The sequence below is a fragment of the Heliangelus exortis genome, chromosome 3 (assembly GCF_036169615.1).
Source record: "Heliangelus exortis chromosome 3, bHelExo1.hap1, whole genome shotgun sequence".
In the NCBI taxonomy this organism is placed as follows: domain Eukaryota; kingdom Metazoa; phylum Chordata; class Aves; order Apodiformes; family Trochilidae; genus Heliangelus; species Heliangelus exortis.
Window position 1 is genome coordinate 103905725 of NC_092424.1, and position 17835 is coordinate 103923559.

Genomic DNA, 17835 nt, shown 5'->3' on the forward strand with positions numbered 1-17835 from the left:
TGTCTCCTAGTTTCTGAGCCATCACAGTATATGTGGATTACCCAATCAAAACTTTCTGTGCCATCAGAATGTCTAGAAATTTAATATATTTTAAGTGTAACTGGGATTCTCACATCATCATTCATTTCCAAGTGTACACACTTCATGAAAAGTAAAAGATACAAAGAGAGTAAAATCAGGGGCTTCAGGCACAATGAGGAATGTAACACCTTTCATTTTGGATAAGAAAAAAGTAAGAATCAACTTTGACAGACGCCTGAAACCAAAATAAAATTAATTTATTATTCCACTGTGGAAACTCCTTTAGTCTGACTGGGCAGATGAAGCTACTTTTGTTTCTATTCCTGTTCATCAAAAATAGCTTTGCTGGGTTTGGACAATTTTTGTTTCAAAATCTGATAGGTAGGAACAGCTTTTGAGATGTTTTCACATGTGAGCTCTGCTCACTTCCCATTAATATTTTCCCTGCAGTGTTAAAACAAATCTGCCAAGGGTGGAAATTAAAAACCGGGTTCTCCTGTATGTACAGGGCAAAGGGCCATGCTGCTGGCTATGGTCTTCTTCAGAACCAAGCTACAAGGAATCCTGTTGAGTGAAGTATTGAATAATCTGCCTTGTAGGAAACTTTCTTACTTTCTGCTGGTAGCTGAGCTCATTTTGGACTCTGCAGGATGAATATAGATGAGAAGGGTTATGCACGCTGTGAATGAAACTATGCCTGAACAGAAACAGAGCTATAGGTCAGAAAACAGAAAAGAAACTCAGAAAAAAGTGCCATCCTTTTTTTTTTATTTTTTTATCCCAAGTTTACTCTGTGACTAAATTTTTGGTTTTTTTTTCATTTATAATTTCCACTTTATAAAAAGAATTATGTCTGTGTAAAGGGAAAGTGTTTCTTTCTGGATTAAAACTGTTGGACAATGAATGCACACTAGCATAAATTATTTTAAAAGAACCTTTTTCAAACAGCTACATTTGGTGGTGATGCAATCCCAGTTCAAGTCATATTTGAGGTGGTTAATTTTGTGGGATTTAGTAATCTGGCCTTGCTTCCATCAATAAAGATAGATTATGACTAGCACATAATTGTTATGCTGGGTTTTTTGCTATTTCAGTGAACATTGAATTAATTAATACTTTGTCTTCAATCAAATTTTTTCTTCCTCTTTTTTATTTTCCTTTTGATTTATAGCACTAAAACCTGAAGCCTTCTACTGGCTTAAGTATAAAGATAAGGATATATCTTGCACAGCTTGACATTTAACACTCCTTTCTACGGCGTGTGTGTCAAAATCTAGTCTTGTCCAAAGACTGTAGCAGAAGAACCCATCCTACACATTTTCTATAAAAACAACATCCCTTGCCAGATGTAGAGGCATGAGACAAAGCTGGTAAGGACAGAATTTTAGCATATACAGAAGTCCAAGCTAAAGTATTGTCAGTACAGGATTTTCCTTGTTGGGTTATCCAGAGGATAGTCTCTAAAGACAAAAAACTTGGCCAGCAGCTGCACTGCATTTTGAGGCAGCACGGCATGGTATGAGAAACACTTGAGCTTAACCTGCTTCTTGTCTTAGTGGAACCACAGCAGCTCTTTGTGGGTATTCTTAAGCCAGTGCACTGGCAGGAAGGAGAAGCAGGAGAGAAGCAGGTGGAAAACGGGGAGCTCAGGCAGGGCTGCAGTAGCAAGAAGCTGCAGGGAAAAGGCATCATCCTGCAGTCAGGCTGGACCTCTGTTCTGCTGCCTGCAGCATGCACCATGGATGTGGTGAAGGTATGAGTTACTGGGGGTGGAGCTGTGGTTACAGTTTATACCACAGCTCAGTGGATGCATCATGCTATTTAAGTACAAGCAACTTGATAGTGTCTCTAAGCTGTAATTGGGGTGGCTTTGTCTACTGTGGTGCTATCTGATCTGGTAAGGGATAAGACAAATATATGGATTTATTTAATTTTTTCATTTACATTTATGATAATTTAAAAAGAGGCCTTTCCAAGGCATCTAGCTTCCCCCCCCCCCAACATCATTAATAATTCCATAAAAGAAAAGCACCATTCAAGTAATCATTTCCACATGCACTGAGCCAGCCAGCTGCCTTCTGCAACTCCTTCCCACCCCTTTATCATTGTGGGAAGCCTACAATCAGCTCCCTCCAAAAACTCTATCAAACAAATGTCTGGACAGAGTGATGCTACATAGTGAGGCTGTACAATGTCTCTGGAAGGCACAGAGCTTTTTCACAGCAAAGACAGATAGCACGAATTTATGTCATTTTCAACCTGTAATCTACATCTTGCTTTGAGCTGGATGCCAAAACAAGTTCTTGTAAGTACTGCTGTCTTTCTTCCTCAGTAGCACTTTACAGAGCAGCTCAATTACTTCTTTAAATTCTAAATTTCCCACTGACAATACCCAGTATGGACTGAGGACAGGGAAGCTCCCCACTGACATGATTTATCAAAACTCCTTTTTAAACATCTCACAGCAGCTACCTGTTGATTCTACAAGGTTTTTGTTGCAGTGTCCCCAGAACCATCTGTTTTCTGCACAGGGCTCATATAAGCCTTGCCTTATAAGAAGTTGGCTCAAACTATGGCAAAGATAATAGTCTTGTAGAAGTGCCACCCCTGAAACCAAACTGTATTGAGGTACCAGAAGAATTGTAGAACCTATTCCAATGGAAAACATTAATATTAGTTATGGAGCTTGATGAACTGAAGGCCAAAAATTGAAATGGTATCTGCCTATAAACATGCATGAATAGAAAAACTTACCATATATTATAATATTGGGATAAAAATAAATGGATTAAAATTGGCAAGGAATTTAGGCTGATCCCTTTTTGAACATCAGAAAAGTTAGTGGATAGCCTCTCAGGAGCCATAGTAGAAGAAAAACCATGAACTTTTAGCCGAAAAGCTTGGGAAAATCTGTGCAACAGGAGGGACCTGGCTATGATCCCCAAACCAGACCTTACTATAGCCTTATTACAGATACAATATGCTATAATGTTAGGTTGGGTTGAAATATGTTTGTGTGTAGAATGAATCCCATGATAGTACTCAGAATTATTCCCTGCAATATTATACTGTCCGATTGTTCTAAATGCACCAACCAATTGTCATACATACCACTAGATTTTCATACACTGAATATTTTGTAATTGAAACTCCTCAGCCTGCCCTTTTCCTGGCAGATCCCCCGGAGTTTGTGAGTATTCTTCAGAGGTTTCTCCATCCAGCTGCAAGTCAGTGCCTGAATAGTAACTAAAGGTGTGCAGAGACCGCATGTGTTTACTGAGTGTGCAGATGCACAAAAACAGTGGTTGATAAAAACACCCACCAATGGCTGAATAGGTTCCTTGACCAACAGCTGAAGTGGGGTGGATCCTGCTTTGGGTAGGAGAGGAAAACCAGTTGATAATCAGAGATTTCTTCCCAGCTTGGTTACTTTGCTGCTGCCTTGTGAGCACTGAAACATCCTTCACTAACCCATTATCTCACACAAGTTGTATCAATTCTGCCATGTTTGTGACTCGTGGACTATTAAACCAGAGTGAAATGTTATGCCAAAAAATAACCATTTACTAACTAGGAAATTGTCTTTCATTCTGAAAACCACAGTGCTAAGAAAAGGAAATGTTTCCTTTTCTACTAGCTTTCTACTTATGATGAATAGAGCTAGCAAAATCCCAACATGCAGAGCACAATCTTTTTTAGAAAGCAGCAAATTTCTGTAACCCAAGGTAATTCAAGAAACAAATACATTTCCTTTAATTTTTCTCCTCAGCAGGGAGGAAAGTTCCTAGAGAGCGGGTTGATGTAGCTCAGCCAAGCTTTGGAGATATATAGCAAACTGTCCCTACATTGCACATTTCTCAAGTTCTCACACTACTAAAGTGAAGACTAAATCTACCATGTATTCAACCTGAAGAGGCAAGCATGAAAAATAAGCCCTTTTAAGTTATTTTTTCCTCTTTGGTTCCTCAAATATGGCTTCCACCTGTGCCAAGAAAGAATAAAATTCAACCTTTTTAATTAAAAAAAGACACCTGCTGAGGGATAGTAGCAAATCAGGTCTATTTTATTCTTGTTTTTTCTATTTCATACACAAAATATAATTAATAACAATGAGAAGAAAATGTTATTTCTCCCATGTCCCCAGTTTTTTTTTTTTTTTTTGGCTTTAGGTACCTCATAGTTCAGCCAGAGAACGCAATTCCCCCTTTGTCTCCTTCCTGCAAGCAGGATCTGGCAAGATTGCCCCCTGCATTTTTCTATGTTTTGTGCTACCTTTACTAACTAGCATGCACTAATTTAGCTCAAATTGACGTAAAGTTTTCTCACATCAATAATACTCCTATGTATATTCTTATGAGACATTCATTTCACTTCCAGTCTTAGCCTACCTTCATGATTCCATGTGTGAGAGAGTAACAGAGAACTCGTGTCACTCATGTCACTGAATACCTTAGCTCCTCCACTCCCATTAACATTTTATTATGTTATTTTGCTCCCAGTGTCTTTTTAAAAATAAACAACTTAATTACCCTGGAAACAAAAAATCATGTGTACATCTAGGAGAGATTTGGGGTTTCGGTGTGATTTTCTTTTCCCCTGCATGCTTACAACACAAATAAACACTAAGTTTCTCAGGAGTAAAGAGTTGTCACAAAGAGCACAAGATGCTGTGGCCTCTAGCAGGAGCACTGGGAGGCCATGCTGGACTGTGAGCATTTACTTATGAACATTTACTTTTGCCAAGATAGCTAAACTGACCAGATGACCATCTCATACCCACAATTCACAAAACTTGCAAAAAACCGAAACACTTGAAATGACAAACTACATTTCTTTCTTTCTTTCTTTTTAATTTTAACTAAAGTGTTTATCTTCCCTTACAGTAACTCGAATAAACTTTTTCTTTTTTTCCTACATGACTGTCATTGTCCTTATTCACACAACTCACGTCACCATACCCTTCTTATGGCTGACATGTTGAATGCATCTTCCTGTCTTCTCTGGGCTCCTCCTTCCTATTCATAAATCCTGGAGACTATGTGGGCCAAGAACTATCACAAGGGCATGGGGAAGAGCAGTGGGTTCACACACAGGAAAGGGCTATGGTAGGATGAGCAGATCCACAGCATTCTCCTGAAAAAGCTGTCAGCCCACAGCTTGGACAGGAGCACCCTGTGCTGGGTTAGGAACTGGCTGGAGGGCCAGGCCCAGAGGGTGGTGGTGAACGGGGCTGCATCCAGTTGACAGCCGGTCACCAGTGGTGTCCCCCAGGGATCAGTGTTGGGCCCAGTTCTGTTTAATATCTTTATCGATGACTTAGACGAAGGGATTGAGTCCATCATCAGCAAGTTCGCAGATGACACCAAGCTGGGGGGAAGTGTGGACCAACTTGAAGGCAGGAGGGCTCTGCAGAGGGACCTGGACAGACTAGAGAGCTGGGCCGATTCCAGCGGGATGAGGTTCAACAAGGCCAAGTGCCGGGTCCTGCACTTTGGCCACAACAACCCCATGCAGCGCTACAGGCTGGGGACAGAGTGGCTGGAGAGCAGCCAGGCAGAAAGGGACCTGGGAGTCTGCATTAACAAGAAACTGAACATGAGCCAGCAGTGTGCCCAGGTGGCCAAGAAGGCCAATGGCATCCTGGCCTGTATCAGAAACAGCGTCACCAGCAGGTCCAGGGAGGTGATTCTGCCCCTGTACTCAGCGCTGGTGAGGCCACACCTCGAGTACTGTGTCCAGTTCTGGGCCCCTCAGTTCAGGAAGGATGTAGAGGTCCTGGAACAGGTCCAAAGGAGGGCAACCAGGCTGGTGAAGGGACTCGAGCACAGGCCCTATGAGGAGAGGCTGAGAGAGCTGGGGCTGTTCAGCCTGAAGAAGAGGAGGCTCAGGGGAGACCTCATTGCTGTCTACAACTCCCTGAAAGGAGGCTGTAGCGAGGTGGGAGCTGGACTCTTTTCACAGACGACCTTCAACAAGACAAGAGGACACAGTCTTAATTTGTGCCAGGGGAGGTTTAGGTTAGATATTAGAAAGAATTTCTTCACGGAGAGGGTGATTAGGCTATGGAATGGACTGCCCGGTGAGGTGGTAGATTCTCCGTCCCTGGAGACATTTAAAAAAAGACTGGATGTGGCACTCAGTGCCATGGTCTAGCAACTGCTCCGGTGGGTCAAGGGTTGGACTAGATGATCTCTGAGGTCCCTTCCAACCCGGCTAATTCTATGATTCTATGATTCTATGATTCTATGATCTTTGCTAAGATGGAACCAGCTCACCAGTTGCAGAGGGTATTTGATGCTGAACTGTAGAACAGTGTAGGACAGCAGCCAGGTGGTAGCTTCACAAAGACCACCACCTTCTTTACATTTAACCCTTCTAAGCCCAGGGTGTATTTGGAGACACCACAGTAGATATTTAATAAAAAGACGTGTATCTCAGGACATCTTTTTCCTTTCTGGCTTGACTTTTGCTTTATTTTCCCTGTATTGAATTAATCTCAGTATTGAGCTGAACCTTTAAAATCACCCATTCACTAGATCCAGATGTTATATTTTGAAAGACATCTAACACAAAATGTTGATTTGTTCCCCAAATTAAGTGACATTCTCTCTCAATTTCTACCAATGGGTTCCTTAATGCCTAATTTAGAGAAGACATTCAGCTTTTAGACTGAAGTCTTGGGAGATGTACCCCATACTAATGCATCAGCTCCAAGTTTGTTGGGCTGCACATAGATGGTCACACAAGTGCCAAATGCATTGTTGAAGGATTCATTGTGCAGTCATTTTACTGTCAGCATTTTACATTTGGCATTGATACAGTCTTGACAGAGTCAATATGTTGTTACTAAGCTTTTACGCCCTAAATATTTTGGTGTTTATTTGAGGAACTCTGAAATTTCCCTCTTCTTCTCTATGTTTCCAAGATAGGGGTTACTCAGTTAAAAGGAAAGAGGCAGTCATCAAAAGTGACAAAAAGAAAACTGCTCACTGGGGGAAAAGTTATTCACAGGAGGAGGTAAGGGCTGAAGGTGTAGCCCAGAGAGGGAATGGAGTCTTCATCCTTGGGGATTTTCAGAGCCTGGTGGGATAAGGCCCTTAGGAATGTGATCTAAATTTTAAGTTAAGGTGCCTTTGAACAGGAGGTTTGATTTGTGTCCTTTTGAGGTCCTTTCCAACCTAAATTTGTCTATGATTCTATGGTGGGTTTTCTTCATACCATTTAGTTGCTCCAAGCATGATTTTGGGAAGAGGACAGGTTTATCAAGATTTCTTCCTTGTCTTCTTGAAGCATGGCTTTACCAACCTTCCAGGTATTATGCAAAGGCTATTTCTTCTCAAAGACTTTTAATGACCTCAGGAATTTGTAGACAGGGGTGTTTTGGTTTGAAGAAGGATTTTCATGTTTTATGACATAGTCAGGTATGTCTTCTAAGAATATCCTACTAAGAGAGGACATTAAAACCACTGACATCATGGTTTATTTTACCAGGAGTGTGAATGGCAGCAGCGTTAGATCAACTTTAGAAAAGCCTGTCAATAGTATTTTGAGAAACTCTGTGGTGTGGAAAACCTGTAATTAGAAACTTAATGAATCAAAGTATCTTAATGAACATCATACATTTACTAAACAGGCATGTTAAACTTCAGGAGGTGTCTCTAACTTCCAACAGCCACCAGTGAAATAAAAATAATAAATAGTTCTCCACTGTTCCCTTTCCAAAAACCATGGCAACAAGAAGATGAAAGAGATACAAATACATGCTGCAATATTGTCTCTACAAAGAAAAAAATAAGAGCCTTTAAAAATAAATCAATACTACTAATAAAAATACAGACTAATTTGAATAATTTTTCAAAATGACAGCTCTTTTACTAATGAATCACTAAAATATTTTTCATTCAGTCAAACGATATTTTAGAAATTGTGGTACACAGAAAGGATATCCCTTGCTGTGCTGAGAAACATAATATGTGCTCCATGGAGTAGGAAACTTTAATGATATATGCAGTTTTGTTATTAAAAGTGAGTTATATATTTTGCTGTACAGTGGAAAATTGTGACCCAGTATAACATATCTTCACACTGTTTATAACTTGAGGAAAATCAACATTCTGGGTTCTCAGTTCGCACAGTAGGAACTACATTTATTTTGGCCAAATGTAATTTATATAACTGCAAGGAACAATAAAACATGAACTTTATAGTGTTTTCTTACCTAAAAATAATATAGAGCTTGTAAAAGTGAAGAGACTATTATTGTAAAGAAAAAGACAGTAACTTAAAAGCTGAACCTCATTTTACAGCTATGTAAAACTTATACCAGCTCAAGTATTAAAGCACCTGTGTTCGCATTTTCATTTGAGCACAGAACTCTCTGACAATAAACTTTGTTTTCTTAGTAGCAGCAATCGTTGTTGCAGGAAAAAAACCCTCACCTTGTTTAATTTCATGCTCCATGAACCTTTTCTTACTTATCAGTAAGACAAGTTCTCTGAAGTTCTACAGAACTCTGCAGAGATTTGAGCCCTGTAGCAATATGAGTATGGACAAACACAGGTCACCCACAAAGATTCTATCCTACCCAGCCCCAGCCCAGCACATCCTGTCCCATCATTTCTTATTTGCTTCATCTATACTAATACATTGAACATCATCAAAGCAGAAGTTCTGAGAAGCTGGATCTTGATAATCTCTACATTTGAATAGTTTGAAATGCCCAAGAAACTCTCTCCTGAATGACTCTTTGAGAGTGTTGCCTGTCCCAGAGATTAGTTTCAATAAAGAGCAATATGCAGTCAGTAGAGGTTAAAATAATGTAAGAGTCATGGACAAAATTCCCCACTTGGTCCCAAGGTCAGTGACTGAGCTTTGACAGTGATCAGACTATTAATAAAACGTAACAATTAGAGCAAAATATATTTGGTTTATCAGAATGCACTCCAGTGACACAGACAGTAAGAGCAATAAAGTGTGTTGTAAGTGATTAATGCTTTTTCTTATTCTTTCTGGAGATAGGAGAAGATACATAGGGCAGGTTACATCTTTGCTAAAAAAGTAAGCTTCAGAAATAAGAAAGTGAATCTTTTAAAGTCTCACAAAAGATTGTTCCAGAGCTGAGAACAGTTGAACTGGTCTCTTGTTTTCCAGTCCTTTTCTTTTTTCACAAGTTCATTTAAATTCTTTTCTTACTGAAAAGGAGCATTATCCTATAATTAAAGAACATTGAAAACACAAAAATAGAACAATAATGAAAAAAAAAAAAAAAGACAATGCCATAAATGACAACATAAACTGTAAACTTGCAAAACCATATGTACTACAAATAAGTCATGCATATTCTTTCAATGAGTTTTCCTAATAGTCTCCATGAAGCTGTATAATATAATTTTTAAGTCTGAATATGGTTGACTCTCACCTCTCTGCAAATACTGCAAAGTTCAGTCTGTAGAGTTCCTATTTCCTGCTAGGCTGATCACCTCTGATCCAATATGTCTTGTGCTCATCAGATCTATTGTTCATACACATATGATCCACACATACACAGCAGACACCTGTTCAAAATGCATTTTTTCACTTCTGATGGGATGAAGCTAGTGATACAAAGTTCTTTCTCTTACTTGCCACTCTAAAGAAAAGATTGCATTAATCATTAAAAATCAAGGAAATCACATATGGGATGTATTGCTTTGAAGTCCCAGCAGAATGGTTGGTAAAACTTGTTTTCTCAGTTTTGGAGACTGTTCCTGATGTAATACTCATACATATGGACATTCTGCACGCTTGTCTTTAGGCATTTGCAGGAGACACCTAATTTAAGAATCAATAGGGATCTGCAAAAGCTGAGTCAGAACAAAGAAGACTGAACATTCTTCCAGACTACACTGCTTGTCACTAGAAACAAATTAAGATTTGCTTCTCACCTAAATGAGACACAACTGCACACCTGAAGTGATCAATCTAGTATGTATATCTTGTTGAAAAATACCAAAGTAAGTGCTCAGGTTTTTTCAAAAAAGTAACAAGTCTGAAAGCAACAAACAAATGACAAGTTTGAAAGGTTATTGCTGGTTTCCAAGGCTTTCGCTTAAAATCTTGTCCTTTGTACATTTGTTTTTTTTCTCAGTTAATTCCTTACTGAGAATAGCTATTCATTCTTATTGATAGGTAGTAACTGTGAAGCAGGATGGCTGGAAAATATGTTTGGGTCCTTAACATGGAAACCAATGTGTACGCATTTAAAAATTGCATAATTTTGGTTATTTTTTATAGAAAACATTACTTTTTGCAGTGAAATACCATCTTTTCTTGATAATAACTGCAGTGGAAATATTGTGGACAATGTGTCTAAAGTACAAGAAGCTTACAATTTCAGACCATATGGGCTATCTAACTCTCCACAGGGCAGTTCTCCTGGTGTTGCTGAAGGTAGGGTATACTGCTGCAACACCTAGACATGAGACTTTCTATAAGATTTCAGTCAAATAGTACTAAAAAACAGGGGCAATATCACACACCCAGGACCTCAATTTTCAAGAGACAAAATTCCTTTGGAACTGCATATTAGTTTTCAAAGGAATACTTTGGGGATTTTCTCTATTTTTTTTTATTAAAAAATTGCTAAGAAAAAAATTATGTTTTGAAAATTCAATTTTTCACATAAAAATGCAGAAATGTTTCTAACAGAAACTTCCACTGCAAAGCCAAGTAACTGTGTGATATCTGATTTTTTTGCTTCCTTTCTTTTCCTGTTGGTAGTCATGCACAGTAATTTCCTCACATCTGAAGGACACCATTATTCCAAAAACATGGGTTGTTAGTAATAGACCTAGTGCCTTGACCAGGACCACCAAGCACTTTCTTGGATAAGACATTTTTAAAATAGATTTCCCCATTTGTTGTTATTCCTTCATTTTTGTGGTTTCATTTTTGTTAATGACTGGAAAACCCATCACAAATTACTGAACTGAAAAGCAGCAATAAAGTGGATAAATGCAATAAAAATGAGATAATGTATCACAAAATGTACTTTGCGTATTTGTTTGGACAAGTGTTGTTTAGTTTAACTTTTTAATGATGCTCTATTGTATCCAGTAAATGGTTCTACGATCTGTTTTGTGAAAGTTTTGGAACTTTGGAAGTAGCAGTTCTGAAGACTTTCCTTGCTAAGAGGAGATAGACACACCATGCTTTTTGCCATAGTCATTCCATCTGATTTTGTAGTGGAACAAACATGACAGTTTGCATGAAAATACAAAAATGAGGGAATTACTTTGATTTACACTGAGATCTACTTAAAAATATTCCAGCAGTGTAGAGGAGCTTTATAAACTAAATGCATAGAGGCCTTAATATAATTGAGTCAGATTATTATGAAGTGTCCCTGAATGAACCAAAAATGCTGAGAAAACTGCAAGTGTAAAACACATGTAAAATGGAATAGCCTCTTGAGGTCATAGGGAACAGGGGGAACCAGTTAGTACGTGGCATGTAGAATGGCAGACCCAGAAATTTCTCAGCAGCACTGTTGAGAAGTTGTGTTTTGAAGTCAGCTCCTACTGTCTTTCATTCCTGAGGCAAAGCAGACTGCTGCTTAGGAGTGCAGGGCTGATTCCCTTTTGAAAAGCACCATGAAACCTTTAATGTTCATACAATGCAGCCCCAGAAGAAAAAGGTCTGCAAAAGGAGCCAGAAAACTCAGCAGCTTCTTTGAGGTCATCCCGTTCAAGGTGTGGGGTTTCCTGCCAGTGCAGTGCGCAGGCAAGGATCTTCCACATCCATCAGAGAAATCTCCAGAAGAAAGAATTTCATGGATCTGAGAATATCCATTGGGGGTCTCAGTCTTTTAATCTAAACTGTTTTTCTTTCGGTATTTTCCTGTTTTTTCCATATTATGGAAAGGGCAGTAAGCATGTAGGAATGTAAAGTTATGCTTGCCATATGATTGTAATAAAACCACTGAAATTTCTTACAAAAATCTCATGATGCCCTTTGAATGCTGCATGTGAAATACACAGCCCTGAAAAAATGTGATTAAAATGTACTTACTGCAGCATTCTGATAAGATAACACATAAGTTAGTGTTCATACCAGTGTGCTTAATTTTATTACTTAGGCTACTATGTTCTGCTTAATATGTATATACAGTTATATATAGTTATATATATATATACACACACACATTTAGTCACAAATATATGCATTTACATGCATGAAATAAAAGCATGAACTATGGAATTATGGAGAACTCAGCCAAAAGATCAGTCTCCTGCTTCATTGCCCTGGCTCATGCACATCCAGGCAGAAGTTATCTTTTTAATTTATATTATGTAAAGCCATGCTGAAATGTAATTACAGCAAAGAACTGAGAGAGACTGAGAGGAATGAAAATTGTTTTCTTTTGGTTTAACACACTCATGGTGTATTGGAAGCCATAGAAATATTTAGAAATATTGTCAATTTTATGAGACTCAAAAAATAAGAGTCAAAACAACTTTTTAATAAAGCAAGCATTTGGAGTTACTGGAGATTGTTAACTCTGTTCAACAAGAGATGTACACTTTATGCTACATTGTGTCCATTCTCTGGGAACATAGAGGGAAGGAGTTATTTCTACTTTTTAACTGGTAATGGCCTTTTTGTGCAGGATAGGGCTGATCATAGAAGCTGTTGCAATTCCACCATCGTACCACCAAAATAGGTCAGGAAACATGACTAGGGGAACAATTTGCAGTGATGTACCTAAACCATTTGCAGGTTATGTCAGCTTTTCTAAATTAAAATATTGTTGAGCAAAAAAAATTATTACTTAGAAAGTCACTTACCCTCCTAGACTGAATCTGGGAGACCACAGATACATCCTGTTTCTTGTGCTGGGCTAAGAATAATTTTATCACATCAGCTTTCAAAAAATTTAGCTGCAACTGGCATGAAAATACTCTGCTCAGTTTTAAACAATGTGGAACACCTTATATCCAGACAAAAGGCCAGGACCATGATTGCTGTCCATTAAATTATTTCCTTTTGCTCAAATAGCCAAACCTCTGGTACACGTCAAGAAGAAAATGCAAGCCTCACAATGTGAAGCCAAGTGAAAAATGTGCTTCTGCACTAGGAAAATTTGGGAAATGCAGGGAATGGATATCTGATGGAAACACCCACATGCCTTAGAAATATATTACAATACCTCCTTTGCTTTACTGGATAGAATAGCCACATCAACTGAGTCAAACAGTATGAAAACAAGCTATGATGAAAACTGGGCTTGCAAGGGTAGCATAAAACAATTAGTCATGTTTAAGAAAAGAGCAATTCTATGATTTAAAGGAATTTATATGAAAATAAACATTGTCTGAGGAGAGTGAGATTGGATGTTTATGAGACTGGATGATGAAAGCTATTGCACCATCTTGGATTAGTCTCCTTTTTTTATCTTTACTGCCATATTTTTGCAAAATGCTTGAAGTAGTAAATTGTTCTTATAAATGCTCTTTTTGATTTCATGAGGAAACTCCCACACAAAATTTTTGCATTTTAAAAAAGAAGTAGTCATGTCCTACTTGATAGAAAGATGTGATACTGTAGCCTATTTCTAACATGTCCTGTTTTCTAACCATGCCTTTAGCACAGGGCTAAAACCTGGGATCTTACTGACAGTAACAAAACAGAAAAGTCTCATAGTTGTCCCAAAGTCAATAATATGTCTTCACAGTTTATTCAGTGGGGAGTAAGGGTTAGAAACAGACGATGAACCAAAGAAGGTTCTGTGAAGGGCATGGATCAAATATGCTTCCGGAGCCTGGAGGATTTCATGGCAACAAATATTCACCAGCAAACTGATTTTGAAAAATTAGACTCAGTCTGAGTGAAGAATAACTGCTGGCAGGAAGAATGGAGTAGAGAAAAAAACAAGTATCTGAGACCACAATTAAACCCTGTGGAACTGGCAGTGGATAAAATCTTCCACTCTTAACATAACACCCGGAGCAAAATCTGTGCTTCTTCACTGGAAAACAGGAATATTTTGAGATGCAGAGTTAAGGACACCTTCCCACTCCCACCAAGTCCCCACATTCCAGTGCACCGGTGAGAGAACTGTACTGGTGGAGTCTTTCCAGGCTACAGCATAGGAGGTTCCATGTGTACATCTTCAGTACATGATCTGTGAGGACTTCAGGCCTTTCTCAGGACCAAACTTACATACCAAAAAAACATTATCTTTTCCCCTACACCATGAATACCAGCCATGTCAGGACACAGGCTTCATCTGAGTGTTCAAGAATACTCAGTACCCGTGGACAACTCTCCTGCCTGTTTGGTTAGCTCACCATTGTTTAAGCAGTATGAACATTTTCAGCCCAGACTGAAGTTGAAGAAAGAGTCAAAGGAGCAGACAGCATACAGATCTTCTGACTCAGATTACTCAGATCTGTTTTCAAGACTAATCCTCACCTTTTAGTGTCTCAGCTTGGCTTTTGTCTCCCAGGGACCAAACTGCAAAAGTGCAAATGCATTCTATTACCTTATAGAAGACAGTTTGAAAGGGGGATTGTAGATATGCCTGAAGTTACACAAAAGTACATAGGCTATATCTATCTGGCACATTATTCTCTTTTGTTGTCCTTTTCTTAAACCCATTGTTGTTATTTGGATTTATGATGCAAGTAAATATGAGAGACAATAAAAGCATATTGGTGACACTATTAAAATGTAATATCTTGGGAGACATTCACATGGTCTAACTAAGAAGCCAGTTCCTCTAAACTAATCAAATATGGACCCCAAAGAGACTTCTGCAGGAACCTTACTCTCTGAATGGTCTATAAGAAGCCTGAACTGGACGCCTGGAGACAGGCAGTGTGAATAACCACCTCCTCTGTACCTCACTCCCTCCCTCTCATTCTTTCTCAGATGCCTCCATCTGTACTTTTAGCACAGGAACACTTCTAAAAGTGGTTTGGTTTTTTTCCTCAAAGGTTGGGGGGGTTGTTGGTTTTTTGGTTTGTTTGTTGTTTTGGGTTTTGTAGTAGTTCTCCTTGTGCTCCTTTGAATAAAGAGTTCATCTTCCCCTTCAAGATGAACACTGTCTGCTCTCTGAAAGAAGGGGGAGGGCTCTAGTTCAGAAGTGATCAGCATGCAGCATTCTCCTGCAAAACGTGATGTTTTGTTTAAGTATCACTGCTGGACCTCGCACAGCTTGCAAATATTTCCTGCTGTCTTTGTAGCTCAGATTTCATTGTTGTCTTCAGGATTGTTCTTCATGCTGAAACTAATGAAAGCATTCAGACAAGCAGAAGAAAGCAACCATATGCACCAAATATCAGCAGATACACAGCAATGGATAGTCTTCCTTTGACTTCTCAGGTAGGAAAAATAGATCGAATTTCATCTCTATTCAAGATGTGAAGAATCTATCTTGAGATGTGTATATGCACCTTGAAGTAGATATGGTTGAGTTGATTGTGACTGTTTCTTTTTTTCTCCAACCTGTGGATTAATTCTGCTATAAAGACAAACCCTGAAACTAGATTATTGTCACCTGCTCTCTTCATACCATAAGTAGCTCTGCTTGGGAAGAGGTTCAGTCAAACATGAATCTTAAAAACATATATATGTATATGTTAGTTTCTATTCACAAAGCTTAAAGACATCTCAAGTAAAACAGTAGTTTCATGAGTATCTTCACACAGGAGTAGCAAAACCATAGGAGGATCAAGGTTAGGAGACTTCTAAGTGACTTCACAAGAATCAAGAGATAGAAGGCAATTGCTAATTGTCTTGGTTGTCTCAGGCCTATCTGGTCAGACTAAATGCCAAAAGTTAGGGTGGTGTCCATATGTAATGATTGCAGGATGCTTTGGTGACTTGAAAATATAAGTTGTTTTATGGCATTTAGTAAAATTGAATTTTAAATAAATATTATTATTTATTAATAAATATTATTATTATTTATATTACAAATAAAAATTTAAGCCGAAACAATAGACCAAACATTAGAAGACGTGAATATACACAAAGAAAGGCTCCATCCAGAGAATTTATGAGAACAGAGAAACTATGAGAAAATGTGAGAAAACAGCACAGACAAAGTGCTTCTCCAGACATTTCAGGGTAAACCATTTGTCAGGGAAGAAGATTCGCAGAGCTGAGAACTGACCTCACATCCCCTGAGTTTTAGCCTAGAACCTTCACTGCTGTGTTGTGTATACAGAGGTAAAGGCCATGTACAGCTATGGCTTTCAGCCATTCAAAAATGTGCAAAATCCTGGCTCAGCTAAAGTAAAAAATGATTTTACCCCTGAGAGCAATGAGCTCTGAGTCTCTCTGACCCAAAAGAGTCTGAAGTACCATTGAGGTGTCAAAGATTGCTGTTGGTGGTCAACACTATCTGCTGACAGGCTGCTCACATGTCCTTAAAGGCTACCCGAGCCATGAGATATCAGCCCATGTAAAAGCACCAGCAAACTAGCTCCTTCAGTTCTCCTGGCTTTCATTGAGGATATTAAAAAAAAAAAAAAAAAAAAAAGTGCCAACTCATATGTTTCCCTTTTTTCTAATCCTTATTGTGCTTTGTGAGGGACTTGGAGGTTTTATAGGAAGCACATTTCAGTCATAGAGAATGAGTGTGTAAGGCTGTTCAAGGAAACAGAAACATCCATGACTTTTGTTCTTGGCAGTTACTGCATAGAACTGCACTTCTTGATCATGTACAGTGATCTCAGCATTTGGTTAGGCTGTGAGAGATACCATTATAACTCTGTCTTTAGTCTTTCGGAATCTAAATTCACTACATTTGTTTCCCACCAGAAAATCCAAAATAAGGAGGTTGAAAAAGAATAAAATAGACCTGTGGATTAATGGAGCACTCTTCACTTTTCCTTCTTAAGTCCTTCTTCACACAAAAGGTTAGTAGGCAAAAAAGAAATTATAAATTCATATAAAAAGGACATAATTTAATATTTGATGACTCACCTCGTTTCCTGTATTCATGCCAAGGATACATCTATTTTTTTCCAATCCTTTAGAACAAGGACTGGATTTAAGATCTCCCTTTACCAAGCTAAGATCCCTCATCACTAAATCCAGAGTCATGCTTATGCATTATCATCCTCACTGAACCTTTAATTATCTCAGAATACTTTAATATATATAAATAAGTATATATAAGTACTTTAAACTGGGAAGGGTAAAAAATAATGGTTAAGGAACTTCTGTAATCTCCCAAATATACAATTTTTAAAAAGAAAATTCCTGGTAAGGAGCTTTAAAAGTTGTTTAGAGAAAGCAGCTCATGTCAACACAGAGCTCACAATTCACTGTTTAAGTTTATTCAGAACTCCTAAACTTTTATCTGATGAAGTCAATGGCTCACAGTATGCACAAAGCACGCCGCTAGCCTTCAAAGCTGTGGTCAGCTGGCAAGTTAATCTGATCACTGCAGGATAGCCTCATTCTGGCATCAAAGGAGAATTTTTTCTTTTTTTGTTTTTCTTTTAGAACTTTCCTAACTCTTCTACAGGAATCTGTCTTGACTAAACATAGGCAGGACTTGCCCCTTGAATACATATGTGTATTAACTTATGAATTAGAAGGCAGTTACTGATAACATATTTTAATAACTGACCCATATTTCCAGGCTTGCATGATCATTTGTCTAAAAAGATCACGTGGCAGTCTGAGCATGAGTACACAGACAGGTCAAGACTTCTATATGCACAGTGACAAACAATATGTGCTCCTGTTATGTTCTTGGTTTGGCGCAGTGGTGTTTTGGGAGCTGGGAGGCCACAGGGGTGGCTCCTGTGAGAAGCTGCT

General features: G+C 38.5%; 1 protein-coding gene across 1 annotated transcript; it reads left to right on the top strand.

The window, feature by feature from the left end:
- Positions 1 to 5274: 5274 nt before the first annotated feature.
- On the top strand, positions 5275 to 6273 carry LOC139795239 (uncharacterized). The gene is given in 3 exon segments (XM_071741989.1): positions 5275 to 5683; positions 5686 to 5770; positions 5772 to 6273. Coding segments are annotated over 3 exon segments (696 nt in total). The 5' UTR covers positions 5275 to 5475; the 3' UTR covers positions 6175 to 6273.
- Positions 6274 to 17835: the final 11562 nt, after the last annotated feature.